Source organism: Echiichthys vipera (assembly GCF_963691815.1).
Source record: "Echiichthys vipera genome assembly, chromosome: 1".
Classification (NCBI taxonomy): domain Eukaryota; kingdom Metazoa; phylum Chordata; class Actinopteri; order Perciformes; family Trachinidae; genus Echiichthys; species Echiichthys vipera.
In genome coordinates, this window is record NC_139826.1 from 32,790,022 (window position 1) to 32,812,968 (window position 22,947).

General features: G+C 41.7%; 1 protein-coding gene across 1 annotated transcript in view; it reads left to right on the forward strand.

The window, feature by feature from the left end:
- Nucleotides 1-22,947, forward strand: part of adamts7 (a disintegrin-like and metallopeptidase (reprolysin type) with thrombospondin type 1 motif, 7) — an 83,936-nt gene that overhangs the window by 36,284 nt on the left and 24,705 nt on the right. The window contains exons 9-16 of the mRNA XM_083912803.1: nt 1,111-1,255; nt 7,262-7,354; nt 8,709-8,854; nt 9,635-9,804; nt 10,853-10,986; nt 13,148-13,268; nt 14,923-15,167; nt 15,427-15,568. Of these exons, the coding sequence (XP_083768929.1) occupies nt 1,111-1,255; nt 7,262-7,354; nt 8,709-8,854; nt 9,635-9,804; nt 10,853-10,986; nt 13,148-13,268; nt 14,923-15,167; nt 15,427-15,568 (1,196 nt within the window). The remainder of the gene's footprint in view (nt 1-1,110; nt 1,256-7,261; nt 7,355-8,708; nt 8,855-9,634; nt 9,805-10,852; nt 10,987-13,147; nt 13,269-14,922; nt 15,168-15,426; nt 15,569-22,947) is intronic.

A 22,947-nucleotide genomic window follows, 5' to 3' on the forward strand; every position in this document is an offset into this window, starting at 1 on the left:
CCTGGAAATAGTGTTTGAAAGGGCACCACTTAAAGATCGGATAAGCATCTTGTCGTCTGGCCAGGCAGTGTAGGACTTATTGAATTGTTTAGTTAACATGAAATAAGTTTTGTTCATAATTTGTTACTATTTCTATCAAAGGTGCCTTGGAGTTTTCGTTTAAAGGTTTTCCGCGCATACATACCTGTATGCTTCCTTGCTCCACAGTACTACTAGTGTTTACTGGCTCCAGATTTAGAATCTGCTCACTCCACAGAGTTGAGGGTGTCGTCTGCCATCCTGACATGAAAGTGTTGTTTCTCGGATAAAATCCCAGACAAGACGATGAATGTTACAGGGGACTGATGATTAGCCAATCGGTGCTATGGGCGGTACTTACAAAGCCTTCTCCATTACAGCTGTAAAACGATGAATTACTTGTTTTGAGCATTGCAGTTTGGAAACATTTTGGAAAGTCTAGAAGAGCCACACAATTTAATTATTTTACCCCTATTCAAGTTGGCATAGCACTATACCGGATGCTATAGTCTGTTCTTTTTCTTTATGCCATTGTAATATAAGAACATTTTTTTGTGGAAGTTGGACGGGGCAGCAGGGAAAATCCCCTTCTTTGTTACCCTCTAATCTCAGTTCATTTTTAATCATTTTTGTTACTAGAGCTGAGCTTAAGGATAATTGGTACAAGGATCACTGCACTAATTTGGTGTTTAAGTGGTTGTTTAGAGGTCAATGCTCAAGTGTTGCTCCACTGCAGTTCTCAGATATCATTTTAACACATGGTCACTATTTCTCGGATTGTTTGAAGAAGATTCTTGTTGTATTGATTTCTGCTATTTATTAAAAGCAAACCTTGTTGCCTCTGCAGGAAAATTCAAATTCATTGGGATACAGGATATTTCCTGGTGAAGACCGGGGAGGTGTGTGTGTGTGTGTGTGGGTGTGCGTGTGTGTGTGTGTGTGTGTGTGTGTGTGTGTGTGTGTGTGTGTGTGTGTGTGTGTGTGTGTGTGTGGGTGTGTGTGCGTGTGACAAAGACACCTTTAATAAAATGTGCTTATCAGACTCTGTTCCCTTTCTCTTAACCATCCGCCCCCTCCTCCCACCCCTCACAGTCGCGGCTGGGGCTGGTGCCTTGATGATGCCCCGGTGAAGGAAAAGCTTTCTCTGAACTCGGTGCTTCCTGGGGTTCTGTACAGCGCTGCTCATCAGTGCCGACTGCAGTACGGATCTGGGTCCCGGCTCTGCGACGACATGGACGTAAGATTTGAACAACAAATATATCAAGTTAAATCCATACAAAACCATGTACAGTTGTGCGAAAAAGTATGTCCTGTATTCTCATTCGTTTCTTCTTTCTTTTCTATACTAGTATAGTAGAGTACAGCGTGTACGTGTGTCCTCGTGCTCTTTCTATTGGGTTCTGTCTTGTTTTGTTGTCAGTTTTCACATACCCTTCAATGGTTTTTAAATTGAATGTGACCTTCTACTCTTAAAGCTCTCATAACAACATGTTTCTGTTCATGCTCAGTACCTCCTCCATTCTTCCCTGATCCCATCATGTCCTCAGTACGGTGTGTGCTGTTGAAACGTTCCCGTCTAATTACTGTACCAGATTGGTCACAACACGCTTCCTATGATAATTATTGCACAAATTTAAATAATTTTTAGTTTCTGATGAATAGAATGTCGGACTTTAATCGTTACTACACATCTTACTGCCTGAATTGACGTTTGTCTTCTTAAAGGCTCAGTTTTTAAGTTTGGCAGCTTAAAAAACTATGGTTCTGGGTTCTTTACCCTGTTGGAAGTGCATCCCACCACACAGCAGCCTTAAGGCATTTTACTGTTGTTTGTTAGCATATGGAATTGACAAGGAGACATCCTGACGCAATAAAGAGTCAGTGGAGAGTAATGAATGGTTTTCCCATCTGGTGTGGGTGAGACTTCCCTCTGTGTCTCCATGATGGCAGGAGAGTAAGGTGACAATGTTTAAAGAGATCTTAGTTAGAAAATAATAATTATCAGTGGCACAAAAATATGATTTTGAAAATCCCATTCCCCAACGGAAATTGCTTCCTTAGAACAACCAACAAGTCGGTGGTTTTTCGTCGGTCGTATTCCACTGGAAAGGACAAAAACAAAAAACGAATGATACCTCTGGGGGCGCCCCGTGTTCAGTGGTTAGAGCAGGACCTCATACAGAGAGTAAAAAGCCTCGCCGCAGCAGTTCGACTCTGACCTGCAGCCCTTTGCTGCATATCGCCCCCTCTGTCTCTTTTCTCCTTTCCTCACAACCTCCTACTACCCAAATAAAGACACGAAAGGCCAGTGAAACAGTGAAACCCCAATTCATAATCCACAAGACTAAGACAAAGTGTGATTGTGAGTTACAATATTAAAGTTATTGAGTTTTCGACATTTCCAATATCCTGAGGTAATACAGGTGTCTCGATCTCCAGCCAGTCCTCACTGTTGACTGCAGTGTAGGTCCCTTCGCTATCTTAATGAGTCTTTACACATGCCTCCTTCATGTGCTGTAATAATTAAGCAATATGTTCTGCGACTGAGGACATGTTTTTTTTTTAATTATAGATGGACAACAGGATTTATGTTAGCACGTCTGCTGTGCAGCTTCCAAACCCCTTTGTGTGTTCATCTTTGGGATACAGGATATTTCCTGGTGAAGACCGGGAGGGTGTGTGTGTGTGTGTGTGTGTGTGTGTGTGTGTGTGTGTGTGTGTGTGTGTGTGTGTGTGTGTGTGTGTGTGTGTGTGTGTGTGTGTGTGTGTGTGTGTGTGTGTGTGTGTGTGTGTGTGTGTGTGTGTGTGTGTGTGTGTGTGTGTGTGTGTGTGTGTGTGTGTGTGTGTGTGTGTGTGTGTGTGTGTGTGTGTGTGTGTGTGTGTGTGTGTGTGTGTGTGTGTGTGTGTGTGTGTGTGTGTGTGTGTGTGTGTGTGTGATAATTAAGTAATATGTTCTGGGACTGAGGACATGTTTTTTTTTAAATTATAGATGGACAACAGGATTTATGTTAGCACGTCTGCTGTGCAGCTTCCATAGCCCTTTGTGTGTTCATCTGTCATTATTCACACTCTACCAGGTTCGAGCCTCTACAATAATGATCCCAGTTAAATCCAGGCAGGGTCCGACAGATCCTTTAGTATCAGTGTTAGAAGATAGTAACTGCTTGTAACTTTATATTGTATAGGTTAAATAGATCCTTGTCTTATAACAGTTTTACCAGTTGTAGACATTAGGTCACTCTGCCATTAGCAATTCATAAGAATGTTAATTGAGATGACACCTTAAAAGCTGACCTTTCAAATGTTGGATCATTTATGAACTCGTTTCACAGTCTGGAGGAGACGTAGCTCTGACTTTAGTGAGAATTGTAACACAGTGCCTCAGGCAGTATTCAAACCGAAAGCAACATTGTGTTAAAAGACGTACTGGGGTCGTACTACAATTAGTTTGAGGCTTATGAGACATTTTTAATTTAGTTACTGTGCACAATTTAATTACAATTATTGACCAATAAAAATAATGTATACAGCATATTTTTAAATATTGTTTACAGTAGCATAGAAGGATTCTACAGCCACCATCATTTGTGAGGATGTTCTTCTGTCTTTCCAACTCGATTATAAAAAGCCCCTTTCATTCGGGATTCAATAACTTTATTGCATGAAGGTTACAGATTACATTACTTAACAATAGCGCTGCAACTAACAATTATTTGATTATCGATAAATCTGTTTGTATTCTCGATTAATCGATCAGATGTTTCATCTATAAAATGTCAGAATATGGTAAAAAAAATGTTGATCAGTGTTTCCCAAAGCTAAGATCAAATCTTCAGATGATTTTGTTTTGTTCACAACTCAAAAGATATTCAGTTTACTGCCCCAGAGTAAGAAGAAGAAGAAGAAGAAGAATTACTTTATTTATCCCGCACGGGGATAAGTAGTAAAGGAACCAGAAAATAAACACATTTAAGAAGCTTGAATCAGAGAATTTTGACTTTATTTTCCTAAAATGTTCACTCAAAAAGGTCTCATTTAATTTGAGTAGTTGACATCGTTGCAACTCTCCTTGAACAAGAGTCATCCCGCAGAAGAAACCCACCTTTCTTCAAAACCTTCAAAAAAAAAAAAAAAAAAAAGAGGTTATGTTCAAAAACAACCGTGTGACCTGTTGTTTGTCCTAGTGTTTATAGTTGTTTTGAATGGCCACACGAATGAAAAGCGAGCTGTCCTAGAGAGACGCAATGTGGTTTGAATAGTGGGATTACAGGGCACCTTTTCAGGCAGTCACTCTACGGTGGCATTCAAAATGTTGCACTTCACATGAAAACTTACACACATTTTTGTGTCAAGAATGAAAAAACAGAGCTTAAGGGAGAAAACCAAACGCTGCTTTCTGTCTCACCTCCACACAGATGACAGATCTCTGCATGAAGTGGGTGTGAATGTTGGATTGTTTGTGTAATAAAGTTTGAGAAATGGTCAGGCACAGCCCCCTCCTCTAATCCGACATCGGAAAGCTGTTGACGGAGGTGGTTTGAGAAGCTATTAAACCGTCTGACAAGCAGGTCTGATTGGGCATACTCGAGCCTGGAGTGTTTTTCTAACAGCATACTGGTTTCACTTTCTGTACTGCATCTGGAAGCAGCTCGGTACGGCCAGACAGAACTGCCATCCCTTTTTTTAGCACAGGAAACTCCCCTCTCTGCATTCATCAATCCTAGAATTATGACATGAGCTGGATTTAAAATCACTGCAGCAGCAAAACGATCATCTTACCCTGTAGCTGGTGGTGGTAATGTGGGTCCCGCATTGGCATGAGGCTGTCATAATGACTTGTTTGAGATTTTAATAAGCCCATGATTAACATTGCTGGAAGCGGTGTCAGTATTCAAGCTCACTGCTGAAGAATCTTACAGACTTAAGAAACAATGCACATGTTTTTTTGATGCAGGATTTGCACTGATTGACTCCTTTGGGGGAGTTTTTGTTCTGTTATGTGTAAGAGTAAATGCTACTTTGATTAAATCCTCTCTGCTTTCAGTTTTTTAAAGGTTTGTGAAACTGCTGTATATTATGTCTGGGAGCGCAGATCTAAATAATTTAAATGCAGTAAATCAGGCCAGAGCAACAGAAGGGGCAAAGGATTGAACGGACGGAGACCACACACTTGCATTTTTCCACCGGCGATGTAATCACTCAGAGTTACAACACAGTGTCTCTATAAATATCAGTTTTTACATTTTTTACAAGCATCCCCCAGGATAGAAAAGCAACAGTGGGACGCTTACAGATTTACAACACCTTTCATACAAATCCATTCCAGTCACGTAGTTTCTTGAGTTAAACGTTGAGTAGTGCCGTTTTTTTTGTTTTTTCTTTTATAGCATGGTAACTAACCTTAACGTTCAAGTTCACTTTTATTTATATAGCACAGTTAGAAAGACCTGTAACTGTCACCTGAAGTGCTTCACAGAGCTGGGACAAAGGGACCTTGTGGATTTTTCTTGTAAGCAAACATGGTTGTGTGGGAGGTTGTCACAGTACAACAGTGTACAGTAAAACAAATCGATATTCTATACCTCTTCAACCTTCATTCAGTCAGATGTTTTGTACTCTTGGTTAAAGGGATTGTTGAAGTTTCTCAGCCACTGTGACCTTTCCATTTTCTCTTTTCATTTATTTTCTTTTGGAATTTCAACCTCTACATTGCGTCGATAATGCCTTTCCCGGACTTTATATTTAACAGTGAAAACAAGTTAAATTAGAAGCTTTAATTATTGCATTCTGAAAGTGCAAATGCTTAAATTGTTTACATCTCATAAATCATCCTAATCTGCAGTATGATGATTTTGGCCGAATGCAAACACATTCATCACAAATGTCAAGCAATAGCAGCAACATCGGGCTCAGACAATTGCAGCGATTAACCAAGACACTCGTCGTTTATAAACAGTTCATTTGACCTTCTGGTGTTATCAGTCTTCACACACACAGATTTTTCCACTGTAGAAAATAAACAGCTTGTTAGTGGTCTTGATTTGTTATTGTTGCAAATACAGGCCAGACTGTCTGAAAAAGTTATCTTTGTATTCTCAATGAGCTGATATGTTTTTATGCTGGAGATGCAATGCGACTAAAGGAAACACGTGCAAATACACAAAACCTAATCAAATGAGTAATTTCAGTTAAATCAGAAATGATTAGGAAGATGACAGTTTTAAATGACCATAAGTTTAAATCCATACTGAGAAATACTTCACCTTCTTGCCAAGAGTTACATGACAAGATTCGATGAGCAGCATAATTTGGGAAGGAGCCAGCCAGAGCGCATTGGCATTAAGTGTGGCAGCTCACTGTGTTTGTCTTTATTAAATCGCCTGAGAACAAGACTGGCTGCTACAGTATCACCGCAGATCTCTACACACATCAGACTGCTCAGTTATAACTCGACTCTGCCAGAAATTTCTCAGTCCTTGGCTGAGATAGACGCCACAGATGATGCAGTTTATGGAGGTAATGTGGCAGACTAAGAAATAATCCGTAAAACTACTACATGTCGCTTCTACACGCAACTGGTTGTAGTACAGAATAAACCAGAATTAACATCTTATTTAGTGAGCTTTTGAGGTGCTGGATCTGTGATAGATCAATATTTATACTGATATATGGTCTGGCTCTGCACAAAACAAATGGCTACTGCATACCAGGATGAATTATTAGAATTCAGTTAATATTCATTTCACACACCATCATGCAGGTCTGGCTTTATGGGAGATTGGGATGTCAAAAGTGATGGCTGCATACCTCCTGCTTCTAATCTTTATCTGATCTGCTGTATCTGAAAGGATGACACAGCTTAATCGCACAGAGCGAGAACAAACAGTATTGTAGGCTTTGGTAGTGACTGCATGCTTCGTCCATCAATATTTTCTTTCAAGTACATCCTTTTGTACTTGAACTCCAGTGGAGCTGCTGAATTCAGGCAATTTAGTCACACAAATACTGAATGTAACTCTGGGGAATAAGTTTGTATGGACTGATGAGAACGTGAGATAAATACAACCTGTAGATTGCAGATAAACTATATTCATTAAATAAAGTATATTGGAGTGGGGAAAATGCATTGCTTTCATGCAAAATATCTGCTTGTGTGTTGAAATAAATGAACAGTCAATAACAGCATTTTAAAAATGCAAAAATGTTCTGGTATTAAGAAAATAATCTTTCTCTGCTCTCCTAGAATGTATGCAGCACGCTGTGGTGCACTGTGGGAACAACCTGCCACTCAAAGCTGGACGGGGCTGTGGACGGCACCAGCTGTGGGGAGGACAAAGTGAGCCTTTCAATGAGTCATGAGTATTGTGATGAGAATGTCGATGAATGTCGTTGTTTGATTTCTAAAGGGAAGATCTTTTTCTGTTTGCAGAATTTATTGTGTTCTGAGATCACAGAAGTTATCATGTGGAAACCAGGCTGGCCACCTCACAAAATATGGTTGTTTCACACTGTTGTATGGCCATTTTGCTCAATTTAAAAGTCACCCCTGTGAAGCAGACTGCAAATAATTCACAAAACATATGTCTGGCCCCTCTCCCATTCAGACAGATTTCCAGCCAGCCAGATCCTGGGGAAGCCAATCCCAACTATTTATGACAATTACTAACAGTGGAGCATCATTCAGTTTTACATTGTTTTGTCGCTCTGATTGGTTAAAGGGCTTTTCATGGACGAATTACTGAACAGGGCTACTTGACACAAGACTAGGGAACCATAAAGTAAGGGGCCCTGACTCATAAAATGTTGCTGGGAAAAAAAGACAAAATGATCACAAATAGATGCTAAATGACCAAAAGGAGCACAAAATGACCAAAAATGACCACTATAAGACAAAAATACTACAGGGATGCAAAAAGATCATGAACAGATGCTTGAATGACTGAATATAAACACAAAATGACCACAGAGAGACAAACATGAAACAAAGATGCTCAAAATGATTAAAAATAGATGTAAAATAACCACAGAGAGAAACAAAACGATAACATAGAAGGAAAAAATGTCTAATGATGATATGATACAAAACAATGATACAAAACAACTTAAAATGGATGTAAAATGACCACAAAGAGAAACAAAATGACTACTAAAGTAGACTCTTTAAATTTGGTTTTCTTGTTCCTATGTAGACAGAGCGGGGGGGCCTTACATGTATGTTCCCTTTATCTCATAAACCATCCAGTTGCATTCAGAGGCATTTTGGTCCGCACCAGCAACAACGGTCCAGAGGTTCCTGATTTTGTAATGCCAGGCCAGCACTTCCCCTCATTATCCTACAGAATTTTTATGTCACAAAAATATATCAAGTCATTTAAAGCCTCCACTTTATAACACTATTAACACAGCAATTACACACTTTAAAACTTCAATTAAAATAAGGAAATATGACCATAAAATTAACCTGATAAAACATAAAAGATATATTCTCAGCTCATGAAAAGTGAAGAGAAAGTGTCGTGATATTTAGAGATATAATGTATGAGAAAAGGCTACAAACAGTTGTGCATTTCAGAGAACATGGTACAAGTGGATGGTCTCAGCTGCAGAAGACAATGCTGCATTCATTTCCTGTCAAGTATGTGTTCTTTTTAATGATTAAAACATTGCTGTATGTGGGTTTTTTTTACTAGCGGTGTTTCAGTGGAGAGTGTGTGGCAGTTGGATATCAGCCGGGAGGTGTAAATGGAGGCTGGGCATTATGGAGCGAGTGGTCGGCCTGTTCCAGGACGTGTGGGGCTGGAGTCAAGAGTGCACACAGAGACTGCGATAACCCAGTGTAAGTTTTACTTTTCAGCCAAATCTATTTCAACATCGTTATGTCCCCATCTAGAGGGGTAGTGGTGCAACATAAAAGTTAGAAGAGCCTGAATCTGGCTCCCTAGGATACAGCAGAAAACCAAAGGGAAAACTGTGTAGAAGAAAATGACAGCTCAGCCCTACGGCTTTAACAAACAAAACAAGGTAACACAAGGTAACGTGCCGCTGTCACCTCGCTGTTGGAAAGCCGTCAGGATGGCAAACGCATAAGCCATTTTGGGCAATACGTGTACGAATCATGATTGGCATATAGATAATGGAAAAGTTGCATGCAATCTCCTGCACACTACCTAACATATATATATATATTACATCTAACAGACACATTTCAGTACTAGACCTTCAGGCAAACTTTTGACCTGCTTGTCTCCCTCCTCCGCACCTGTCTCATGAAGTAAATGTGTGAAGTATTCTTCTGATCTATCTCTAGATTGCCAGTGAGAGACAGTAGATGCTTCTACTGGCTGGAGCCCAAACAATAAGCATGATGATATGAGCAATAACATCACAGATAGATGTAATAGAATCAGTTTATGTTTGCAAAAAAATTTTTATGGGTTGAATTTGTTTGTATATCTGACATTAGTTTTTAGTTGTTGAATGAATGTCTTTTTTTGAACAAAATTTAAAAACATATCTAAAGTCTCCTCTTTACTTCACCATTTTCCACTAAATCCAAAAAGTTTGAATATAAAAGTAAACGAGCAGCCCTGGAATGATGTCTTTGACTTTCCAACAGTCCTAAGTACCGAGGGAAGTATTGTTTGGGAGAGAGAAGGAGGTACAAGATCTGCAGCACCACACCGTGTCCTCAGGACCTGCCCACCTTCAGAGACATCCAGTGTAGCCATTTCGACAACATGCCATACAAGGGCAAGCTCTACAAGTGGGAAGCAGTCATCAACAGAGGTGAGTAGAGTGGACTTCATTCAGGCTGTGACAGTATTCAGACAACATAAAAAGTAGTAGTAGTTTTTCAAACTATTACTACAGTGTCACAGGGATGATGTAGTTTTGTAACCTAACGCCACCAGATGTATTGATTACCATGATTCTCATTTGCTCTGCATATCAATGCAGGAACTCTCGTTCTTTTGGGAAGGGGCAAAAATACTGGTTGCTGATTGGATAAACCAACTGTCTATCACCAACATACGGGCTAAATCAACCAATCAGATTAACGAAGCATATGATTGTGCTAACAGCGTCGAGGCAAAGCTTAGACAGTAAACAACATGTCGGTAAAGGATATTTGGCGTTTGTGTAACTTGAATTTATGGTTAAAAGGCACAATTCACGTGCCCTGTCCATATTCCAACAGAAGGATCCAAGAGAAAAAAGCGTTAGCGAGTGGTTTGCTCGATAGCTGAGATCATCTAATCCGCAGAATCCGCCTTGTTGTTTACACTGAACAGTCGCTTCTCGTTTCGTCAAACTTAAACCCGCCTCACAACCAACGCTGATTTGACGTTCGCTTGGCAAGCGGTTCCAAATTTTCTCCGCAGCACGTTTCAGGATGCAGGATGGTCTCATGAGGCTAGTAGTTTTGTAGGCCAACCTACAAGAATCAGCATTACCCTGGTTCCCTTGGCAAAAAGCCAATGGTATTTTTCAATTGGCTTTTGGATTATTGCAGAAAATAAGCTCTGTGGCAAACACAAGTTTTTTCTTTACTTAACTTGTTCAGCAAGATAATCTTCACAAATGAAGTCCTCTTTAATGATTTTTGAAGACTATGTGTTATGTCCAGGACTTATAATACTTCATATACCATGATTTCAAACATTTATAAAGAGTTTTACGAAGCCTTATAAATAATTGTAATCCATGATAGACATAAGGATTCTCTGAAACATCAACGAAGTGAATAAATAGGAAAATTTCTTCTGGAACCAGAGTGGTCACTCTAGAGCCGTATTCATCACAATCAATTTTGTCTCTCCTAAAACTCTTTCAGTGAGCCCTTGTGAACTGTACTGCCGGCCACTGAATGAACATTTTTCTGATAAGATGCGGGACGCCGTCACTGACGGGACGCAATGCTACGAAGGCAACAAAAGCAGAGATATCTGCGTCAACGGCATCTGTAAGGTATCAGCACTCTACCTACTATTCCACATATTCTCTGACAAATGCTGTGTGTTTTGTTGTCTCCTCTTCAGTGTTTGATCTGCTTCCTCTCTTTGAAGTCTTGATTGTTGTTGAAGTCTTGTGTTTCTTATTCCATGCATTGCTGCTCTCTTAGTCATGCAGTATATTCAGTTTGTTGTCTCTGCAGGCGAGTGTTGTACATTTGACATTCTGCATGAAAATGAGCTTGTTGATAGAAAACCGTTGTGGCTGTTATCTCTCTACCCACACTTCCAAAATGCCAGACACTGATACAGATATCGTTTGGATTCTGAGTGGACAGCAGTCACAGACTCTGATTTCATGACATTTTGTGACATTTTTGTCAGGAAAGGGGGAAGCCATGTATTTTCTACCTTACCTGGAAGCCATTTTGTGTTTTGAAGGGTTGCTGTAACATTAAAGGCCAAATCAGTATTTCAGTCTTTCTCAGTTGACTGTTCATAAAAATACACAACTCCCACAATCACATGCCCCTTCACAACGTCACCCAACTTTGTATTTGTTATTGTTTGGACAAGAGATCTCTAGTGGCACTATGCAATGAAAAGTGCAACTTGAAATGAAACTTGAAAAAATCTGATATCGTAGACTTGTAGGCTCTCTGGAAATCTTCAGGAGTACTTGAACCCTTTTTAGAGTACTACAAGAGCTTGAAGGAACCACTAAATATGGATGACTTGAAGAATAGTGCCAGAGTGAGGCAGCTGAGGCAAGAAAGCGGCGTAGAGGCTGCAAGCTGAGCTGCCCTACGTCCCCTCAGCTTGTTTCTCTGATAACTTCAGGCACTTTCACACCTGAAAGTCTGTTTCTAGTTCACTTCCCTGCTGCACACAAGACGCGAAAATGAATAGGTTTTTTTTTCCAGCTAGTCTGGTTCACATTCACACCTATTCATTTGATCTGGTCCGAATAAGTTGATGCTGAAGTAAACCAAAATGTAGATGCACTTCGGCTCACTAAAGGTTTGGGACAAACTCTTGCTGACGTGTTGTTGTTGTGGTGACAGGTGAGGTAATCATTACGTAAATCAAGTAATGCCAAAATGCGCAGTGCTTTCTGCAGTTACTACAGAACCAGGTCCAATCACGTTCTCACCACAAACGAACCGCAGCAGAGCTAGTTTGGAAGCGGACCGAGACCACCTCTTCTACCGGGTTTCCATCCGCTTATTTGGTCCACTTCTGTTTCACACCCGTGTACGATCGCCTCATTCCCACCTGCACAAACGAACCGTAACAAATGAGGAAACAAACTCAACTTCAATTCAACCGAACTAAATAAGACTGGTGTGAAAGCCTCCTTAGACACACACTTTTTCAAATCCTTCATCTGCTTAGAATATATGATTAATAACAACCAAGATCTTTAAAAAAGTTTTCTTAACTGGATGAAAAAGTGGATTTATGACAGCTTCTGGCAGACAAACACCACCCGGACACATGCACAAAGGAGATAGTACCTTGAATAAAAGATCCAGATTTTTCTGGGTTTGAAAATTGTAAGACAAAATTCAGATAATGTAAGAACACGACTCAACGAATGACATAACATTGGTCTACTCGTCTTGTGAAATTTAAATGCAGAAATGTAACATATTATACATTTAAGAACACAAACACTCTTAGTCCTGTCAATCATTTTGAGAGTGCAGCTTGTTCCCATCCTATATTTTAAATTAGGGTCTTGTGGGATTACCTCTTGTTTTTGGAGCACATGTTGTGCCTTTTATGGCACCAGGTGGGAGCAGAAGCCGCACAGTTTGGGCCGTGACAGTAATAATAATAAAGCAGCACAGAACATTGTTAAGGATTACTGTGATTTTCACTTGCTGCTTCTGCTTTACCTGAACAAGTCAAAGGCACATGGGGTGTGGCAGGGTTGTGTTCTGTGCGGTTTTTGTGGCTTTTAAAAAGTGATGTACGAATCAACATCATGAACATAACCCTGTAAGTCTTACTAAGTCTTTTTTGTGGACGATGAATAGAAAATATGACTTTGATCTAAATAGATATTCAGTCCCCAAATCACAGCATTATGCCTGTTATCTAATTTTGCCTTTGTTGTGTAATCACTGTAGGGTTTATTTTGTGGAGTTTATTTTGTTGTATGTGTGTTGCAGAATTTAGGTTGTGACTATGTGATCGACTCCAATGCTGTAGAGGATCGCTGTGGTGTGTGTCATGGTAACGGCTCCACCTGTACGACTGTGAGGAGAACATTTGAGGAGACTGAAGGACTTGGTATGTTTCTTGATAATTGTGGTTTAGCAGTATATCTCTTCGTGGAGGATATTTTGACATGGATGGCGATTCAAAGCGAAACCACAATCCCCTTTTTCCCTTTGGTGAAAGCGTAAATATCTTAGTGGTGGCATGTGTCTCTGTCTTCTCCACATTTTGTCAACTGTATACAATGGTGATGGTTTGTGACATATTGGTGCGTGAACAATTTCATTTAATTAACACCTCCAGTACAAACAGCACAACCCACACCCACATCTGCATTAATAATGTAACTGCTGAGAGGTTGGAGTGCTTTAGGTAATTCACACTCACCTTGAGCTACACACACACCGCTGACATCCACGAACGCTGCCAACAAAGACCATCCGCAAACTCAAAGCACTTTCTGTTGCTGCTGATTTGCCTTCCCACCACCAACCTCTCAGGCCTCATCAGCAAAGCCATCACAGACATAGCACATGACCTCAAGCATCACCCTCAACCCACTCTTCACACTGCACACATCCAGCCGTAGATACTGATCAGTGGCCTGGAAAAAGGGACTCTATGGCAGGAGTTTTGTCCCCTCAGGCATAGTGGCAACAACATACAGAAATAAATGTACACTGGAGATCAAAATTAGAGAACAAATGATTAGAGGCCTTTGCTTTGAATGACTTCAGCACATCTGCGCCCACAGGACATCACTAGATTCTCATACTGCTCTGGTTTGATCTTGGTCCATTCTTCTTGCAGTCTCTCCCACAGTTCAGTGACTGTAGTTAGTTTCTAAGACATTACTTTGTCACCACAGAGATTCTCTATGTGGTTTAGATCTGGACTATGATGCCTTCTCCTCCAACTTTAACTGACTTCTTTAGACACTTTGAGTTCAGTCTTTCCCAGTCAGACACAGAACATAATGTTTCAGACCCAAATATATTGAACTTGACCAATGTCATGGAATGTTTTCTGCAGCAGGAGTTGGGCCTCTTGTACAGCTAAATGGGAGGGTGAATGCAAACGCTGACATGAACCTCCTTCTGCAATATGCAATACCTTGACTGCAATTGTCTCCCAATCGGCCCGTATTTTTCACGCAAGACAATGCCTCCTGTCACACTGCAAAACAGGTTATGCCAATGTCCAGCCCAGAGTCCAGATCTAAACCCCATAGAGAATCTCTGGAAAATCCTTGGCAACAAAGTAATGTCTTAGAAACCCAGTACAGTTACTGAACTGTTGAAGAGACTGCAAGAAGAATGGACCACGATCAAACCAGAGCACTGAGACAAACCAGTAGTGTCCTGGGGGTGCAGATGTGCTGAACTCATTCAAAGCAAATACCTCTACCCTTCCTATTAATTTTTGAATCCTATAGATCTAAGAAAACAAGGCTTGTTAAATTACCAAAAAATTATCTTTACAAAAAAACATGCTAGTTCAGCAGTGGTATAGCCTCAGCAGATATTCTATCTATCTATCTGTCTATAGTTTTTATCGGTCTATAGTCTATATCGGTCTATAGTATATATGGGTCTATAGTATATATCGGTCCATAGTCTATATCGGTCTATAGTATATATCTATCTATAGTATATACTTGTCTATAGTATATATCTATATCAGGATACCTTGTGTTTCAATTTCACATATTTAAAATGTCCTTCAGGCTATGTAGACATCGGACTGATCCCAGAGGGAGCCTGGGACATCCGTATCGAGGAGATGGCTGAAGCTGGAAATTTCTTGGCGCTACGAAGTGACAATCCCAACAAGTATTTTCTGAATGGTGGTTGGACGATCCAGTGGAACGGAGAGTACAAGGCAGCCGGGACAGTATTCACCTACAAGAGGGCAGGACACCTGGAGAACCTGACGTCTCCTGGTCCCACCATGGAGCCACTGTGGATTCAGGTCAAATTCATTCTTTCCTTAATGTTTGAATTCTTATTTCCCCCCTTAATCAATACCAAAACTGGTGACAACACATAGTGGAGAGTTGAACCTAGCTCTTCAGATGTGGTGGAAACACGTAACAGGAAATGTGCAAAAGAGATTTTTAGTTTGTGATCTAGTTCCTGGCAGTATTTTGTGAAGAATGACTGGTAGCTTTCTGTACATGGTCCTACATTAGTTTTTGTTTTTTTATTTGATATTGTCTTGTGTGTTACAGCTTCTCTTTCAGGAGACCAATCCAGGAGTGCGGTACGAGTACACAATCAGTCGAAATGTCTCGGAGGACAACAACATCCCTGCGTCAGTTTTCTTCTGGAAATATGGTTCATGGACTGAATGCAGTGTCACCTGTGGAACAGGTGAGATAAAACAACTTAAGGTTTAACCATCGGTAGGCTGGTGGGTAGATGATGATGGTGAATAAATTCACCTTTTTATGGCAACTGAAATACAAACACAAGAGTGGGATATGATGATGGTACTTGATTTTGATTTGATGATATTCCTGGCCTTGAAATTCATTTTGCTGTACTTGGTGTCTGTGTGCCGTATAATACAAAAGGTGCGGTTACATGGGCAATATTTCTTCAACTGGATTGAAATGATTCTAATTAGAAATAATCGGTTAACTGATTACATGAAATACATAAAGTGATGCTTTAAGATGTCCGTTTCCATGCCCCAGGGCATGTAATCAGAATACAATCAATCTCAGCAGCTCATAATTTGGTTGGGGGTGTGAGAGGACATTTATCGCTCGAGGACAGTACATTTGGATACCCCTTCCTCCGCCAAAAACCAGAAGCCAGGGGATGAAATCGGAAGCAAAGACTGGTGGGAGAGCGTTGTTTTTTTTTAGTTTACCGATGAGGAATGGAAGTAAAATATCCGAATGACAAGACAGTCGTTCAGGGGAGGCGATCTTTTCTTCTTCTTGGACAATAATACCACATTAAAGATGCAACTCATGGAACAGTGCTACACGAAATACATACCAATTCTTCACAATCGCATTCACGCCGGCAATCATCCATACACAGTGTGGTGTTTTGTTCTCTCTCTTCAACCAGTAGAGCCGGTAGTTCTGTCCTGAGTGGTGGACCTTGAAGATCTATTAGTGGCTTTACAGTGTGACTCACACAGGATGTAAAAGCTTTTCTAAAGCTAAAAGCTCTGTGTATGTTGGTGGAATATGTTTTCACGTGTGGGCGGTCTAGTCTTTTTTTCAAATTTTTTTGAGTTTGTAGATGGTCAAAGCAGAAAAAGTGTGACAATTGTACAGTGTGTCAATACATCTGCCTTGAAGATAAGAAACAGGAACAAAAACAAAAATAGAAAACCAACATGAATCCCCCTGTCCCTCCCAACAACCCAACAACCCATGTCAGACATTGTCACAGTAACCAGCTAAACAACTGAACAACATACTGTATAACATAAAGTACAGTGAAACCAAATAGAGTGAACTCCATAGCTAATGGCAAAATAAATAAGGTAATTCAAGAAAAATGGAAGGAATAAAATAGAATAAAATTAATTTAAAATAAAAACAATATTAATAATAATATATTTAAAAATTTTAAAAGGGGGGGGGGGTGTCCTCTCCTTCCAAGCACTAGAAAGTGTCCTCAGCATCATCAGGAGTAAAAGTAAGACTATTATTAATAAGCAGTGGGTCCCAAGTTTGCTGGAATGCTGTCAAGACCCCCTCTGTGAAAACTGTCATGAGTCGTTGGAGAAACGCAACATTATCCATTCAAGGATAATGTTGCGTCTGGCGAGCAGGGTGGTAAAGGCACGACACGTTGTGTAGTAATGGGCAGATCTTTAGACGGAGGGAGCCCAAAAAGAGCAGTCAGGGGATTTGGTTCCAAATTTGTGTTGAGAGCCTGTTTGAGGGTTAGGAATATACCAGACCAAAATTCAGCAAGCTTCGTGCACGTCCAGAACATGTGTGCGTGGTCGGCTGAGGACTGCTTACAGTGGTTACAAGCATCACTGTGACTAGGGTATGTCTTAGCCAATTTAGCGTTGGTGAAATGGGCTCTATGAAGTACTGTAATAGGCCGAGCCTGGCACAAATCGAGGATGAGTGGGTGGACCAGTTTCAGAATGTCCCTCCACTGGTCATCAGTAATTTCTACCCCTAAATCATTTTCCCATGCATTTCTTAGGTGCGGCAGTGGGGACTGGGCTTAGAGGAGCAATCGTATTATAAATGACAGATATCAGTCGTTTGTGTTGTACGTTGAGAGACAGGAATTGGTCCATCTCAGCTTCAGGGCGGCGGTTCAAAAAATGTGGGAATTGCTTTTGGATAACATGTCTTATTTGAAGGTACCGAAAAAAGTGGCTATTAGGCAGGCTGGATTTGTCCGACATAGATGCAAAGGATGCAAAAACACCTTCGCTATACAGGTCCTTAAGAGTTTTGACGCCCTTATCTGACCATATGGGGAATGCAGGGTCGGTGCAGGAAGGGAGAAACGCATGTTTATTCAAAACTGGGGCAAGGACCGAAGCCCTTTGCAAGATGCACTGCTTACTGAACTGGATCTAAATTTTAATGCCATTAACGACAGCCGGATTGGATGAGACCTTGTGGGCAGTTATGGGGAGCTGTGAGCAAATTGTAGAGTGCAAAGAGCAAGAGGAAGACGTAATCTCTGTATGAGCCCATGGCGGACAGGCGTCTGCAACTTCACCGCAGTAGTGTAAAACCGTCTGGACCAGGAGATTGCCTGTTCTGCATAGACTTGATCGCTTCTTGCACCTCCAACAGAGAGATGGGTCTACCGAGCTCCCTAGTGATGTTTATATCAATCTGAGGGTGTGTTAAAGCAATCTAAGGGGTTGGGGGTCGCTGCAGTAATTGGGCTGCATTCAGAAGTATATAATGCGGTGAAATATATCAGAAAAAGACTTGTTGATCATCACTGGATCAGAAGTTTGGCTACATTCTGGTAGTTGAATTTTAGGGATTAGTCTGGAAGCACTAGCTGCACTGGCCTGCTGCGCCAGGAGTCTCCCTGCCTTATCTCCCTGCTAAAAAAAGTTTTGTTTGGATTGTTGCAGCTGTCTCTCCACAACGCGCATCATAAAGAAGCTGTGCTCTGAATGTAGTAGCAGCTGTTTCTTATATAGAGGGGAGGATGGAGAGGTGGAGTAAGTTCCATCGAGTTTTACCAGTTCCTACGCAATTTCCACCAGCCTAGCTCGTTCAGCCCTTCTCATTTGGGAAATATAGGATATCACTTGTCATCGAACAGTAGCTTTAAGCACTTCCCACAGAGTGCCGCTGCTGACATCAGGGGTGTCATTAAACTCTATGTAAGAGCCGATTTGAGTCGCAACAAAACCTTTAAACCTACTATCCGACAGTAAGTGTGAGCTGAACCTTCATGGTGAACGTGGGATTGTATCTCGTGGAAAGCGGATGTCAACTGTGGTAGGAGCGTGGTCAGAGGTGACTATTGGCTAATATTCACATGCATTCACACAGCAGAAGAGGTTGTTTTTGAGTAAGAAGGAATCAATTTGGGAGAATGTGTGGTGTACATGGGAAAAAAAGGAGAAAGCTTTCTCATGGGGGTTTCTAAACCTCCAGGGATCAGAAATACCTAACTGTGATGCATGTTTTTACTGCGTTAGCTGATTTGGATAGGGTAACCGGTGTAGGAGAAGATCTGTCAAGAGTCACATCCTGCATCAGGTTGAAGTCTCCGCCTATGATAATGCGATGACTGTTAGCGTTTGGGACTTTGGCGAATAGCCTTGTAAAAAACTGTTCATCGTCCCAGGTGGGCGCATAAACCGAAACTAAGACCACTGGTGTGCTCCCGAAACTACGGCAAAGCGGCCGTCAGTATCTAGGATTACATTTGTTGGCTCAAACAGGACCCTCTTATGAATGATGATAGCTGCCCCTCTAACTCTATCTGTAAATTTCGAGTGGAATAAGTGGCTCATCCACGCCTTCATAATATGTGGGGTGTCGGCTGTTTTAAGATGTGTTTCCTGCAGAAACATCACATCGCCCTTAAGGTGCTGCAACTGTGTCAGGACCTCACTGATTTTGATCGCTATGTTCACTCCCTTTGTATTCCAGGAGATCAGAAGCACTCCAGTACCTGTCTTTACAGCATTAGCCATAGGAACAATAATAATAATACGTTGAAATGACACTGCATGACCTTAAAGTAATCCGTAGTAGTGGAGGAAGAGTGGGCAGGAGGGTAAAAAAAAAAAATCCCAGCAGAACAAAAACTACAAAAACAACATAAGACAGTAACAGTGCGACCAATTTGAGGGATACTGCCATAGAAAAAACACATTCTGAGCTCTCTAGCTCGAACTAACCATTAAACTGAACTTCCGGGGTCTCCTCCCTAAATAAACAGTGTCTGACCCCTTAAAGTCACATGAGAGTTATAGTAAAGATAAAACATAAAAAATGTATTAAAACTTATTTCAGAACAAACATTAAATTAGTCAGAAGAGGGTGCCAAGATGCCATGGGGCAGACATGAGGGTACTTTTCTACCTCAGCTCAGATGAATAGGATGCATTTATAAAACCCTCCACTCTGCGTTAGAATGCACGCTGTATCGATAGGTCACCTCTGCACATCAGACCATAAAAAGTGTCAGGCTTCAGTAAAGCCCTTTGACCAAACAGAGGACATGAATACTTCAGATAACACTGTGGTGGTGGGTGATAAAAAGTTTAATTAAAATAAAGCTGTGAAAGAAATATATAATAACGATCTGAAATCCACATGACGAGCTTCCAGTGCTCGGCACGAAGGTCGACCAAAGACAAACTGAATTCACATAACAGTGTTAGCAGGCACAGAAACAGGATGAAGAAACAGGAATTTAAAAAGCATCCCTGGACCTCGAATCAATATGTCCACAGTGTGTTAAGATGACACTTAGCAAGTCCTGTTCAAAACTTTAACAGACAGAAAGTTGGCATCCTGTCAGGACTTTAACTGTTAACGAGGTGGTCTAAAAATAATCCAAAATATATAAACTCTGGCGGTCTGGGGCTGGCTAAAGCACAGCTACACAGTTAGCACCACGTCGACTCACGGTTATTCAGACAACATGACAGTGGCTCGTCTGTGATGAAATCAGCAGCTCCCCGCGGGCATCAAGTCTCCTCCGTGTGGGTGGATGTTAAGAAGGTTTTCACCTCGTTGACCAAAGAGAGCCTTTTCCTCCCGCCGTCCTTCATCATGATGACCAGCCTGGCAGGGAACCGCAGCGTGTGTCTGAAGCCCAGGTCATAAAGGTCAGGTTATAAAGCTCCAGCATCACCTCTCGTTATTTCTGGCACTGCTCCACCACCTCCGGTGCATAGTCCTTGTATATGGCGATGGGGGAGCCTCTTTAGTGCAGCTTGCCTCTCCTAGTGCGGGCCTCGCGTATGATTTTCTCCTTCACCTGGTATCTGTGCAGCCTGATGGTGACTGCCCATGCTTCTCGGAGAGTGTGCGGTAAGTCACATTCCAGTGGTGACTCCAGGAAGCCTTCACCAAAAACCTCCATGAGCACTTTCGCAAAGAAGGCTGTTGGCCGCGGCCCCTCCACAGGAGCACAGGAGGCCTCCAACGTCGCTCATCTTGTAAATTTGCATGTACCTCGAGGGAGCCTATCTTCTGAGCGTGGTCGGACACTGTGGTGCGGACGTGGTCCAGCTTTGGTTCGAGCGTTGAAATAGAGGCTTTGAGATCGGCGGAGAAGGCTTTGAACTTGGTGGAGAGGGCTGTGCGGTGCTCCGCCCAGAGGTGAGCAATAGCCACCATGCTAATCTCACCGCCTGCCTCGTCTGCATTGCTAGCCCCCCCCCCCCCCCCCCCCCATCTGTCGGGTTGCATACATTGACAGATTGTGACAGTGACATTCGGGGTCCTGAAACTTGAAATTATCAAAAGTTGCGGGAGCAAGACTCGAGGCGTGTCTACTCCATCTCAGCCAAGCCGGAAGTCTTCGGGCTGTCTAGTCTTTGTAGAATTATATCACTCTTAACGTCTGTTCAGAGCTGAATCCCGAATAATAGGATGCAGATTTGTTTTTACGGTGGTGTTGCAGAGTTGTTTGTAAATAGAGAGCAGTGCAGCCAGTCAGAAATACCTGCATGAATAGACTTGCCTTTTTGACCGTATTGCAGTGTGAATATATGAATTGTGTAGAAGCACAACTCGAACAGAATATGTTCTTTTAACCTCATCTGGCTTCAGTATCTATCTTTGGTATTGTGGAAGCGGAAATAGCTGGCCTCCTTTTTTCATTGTGAAGTAACATTCTTATTTCTCTGTCCTGTGCGTGGCAAGCCGCGTCATAAAAGTGAGTGTAAATGTCTCTGTAAGGTCTTCATTCCCCTTTACGACATAATTTTGAATCAGCACATCAAGAGTTACTTATCCTGTTTCCATATGCCAGAAGAGGGTTTTACCCTTTTAAAAAATCTAATATCTACCAAAGCGTGAGATCACTGAACATTATACTCAAGTCGCCATCAACATGGCTCCTGGAGAGCTACTGCCTTGCATGTTTTAGGTTTCTCGCTACTCCAACACACCTGGTTGTAATGATCTGCTAGTTACTATCCCGCAGCTGAAGCATGTCAAGGGTTTAAATATGCAGGGCAGTAGCAGGGGCAGCAGGGTTGGAGACCCCTGACTTAGAGTGTTTTCCTGCTTTTTTTCCCTGACTTATTCTTTTTTATGTCGTGTTTATGTGTTCGAGACCTGGCAGAGGACAGAGTACATAGTAGGATGTGACCAATAAGGGATTTTTGAGACTAATACCGATTTTAGAAGGAAAAATTCATAGATTACCGATGTAGAGAAATTTTGAGCTGGAGTGAAATAGACCCTTTCTGTGTGGATTGTGCAAATATGGCTCTGCAAGGGTACTCAGAAGGCAGCTTTCCTCAACAAATAACTTTAATAAAGAATATCGAGCTGTGGCTCAGCGAAAGAGTCGGTCGTCCTCCATTTGAGAGATCGGTGGTCGATCCCAGCTCCCTCGCATCCCATGTTGAAGGGTCCTTGGCAATACACTGAACCCCGAATTGCTCCCCGTGCTGCGCATTGGTGTGTAAATGTGGTGTGAATGGTTAGTTTAGACGGTATGTAGATGTCCACTGCCATCAGTGTGAATGTGACAAATAGTTTGAAAGCCCCTTGAGAAGGGAGAAGACTAGAAAGGCGCTATATAAGTACAAGTCCATTTACCATTTAATTGTTTTACTTTATACATACAATAGATAACTCAATAATGATCAGTACTGTTTGTTCAGTATCAGTCGATTGCAGTGCAAATTCTGCTGGACAAAATTTCTAAATTACCGACTAGCATCGTTTTCTGCATCGTATGTTGAAAATAAATTTTCATACTGGTGCACATCTGACCACAGGAGGGGGAGGGAGGGGGAGGGAGGGGGAGGGAGAGAGAGAGAGAGGGAGAGGGAGAGGGGAGAGGGAGAGGGAGAGAGGGAGAGGGAGGGAGAGAGAGAGAGGGAGAGGGAGGGAGAGAGAGAGAGAGAGAGAGAGAGAGAGAGAGAGAGAGAGAGAGAGAGAGAGAGAGAGAGAGAGAGAGAGAGAGAGAGAGAGAGAGAGAGAGAGAGAGAGAGAGAGAGAGAGAGAGAGAGAGAGGAGAGAGAGAGAGAGAGAGAGAGAGAGAGAGAGAGAGAGAGAGAGAGAGAGAGAGAGAGAGAGAGAGAGAGAGAG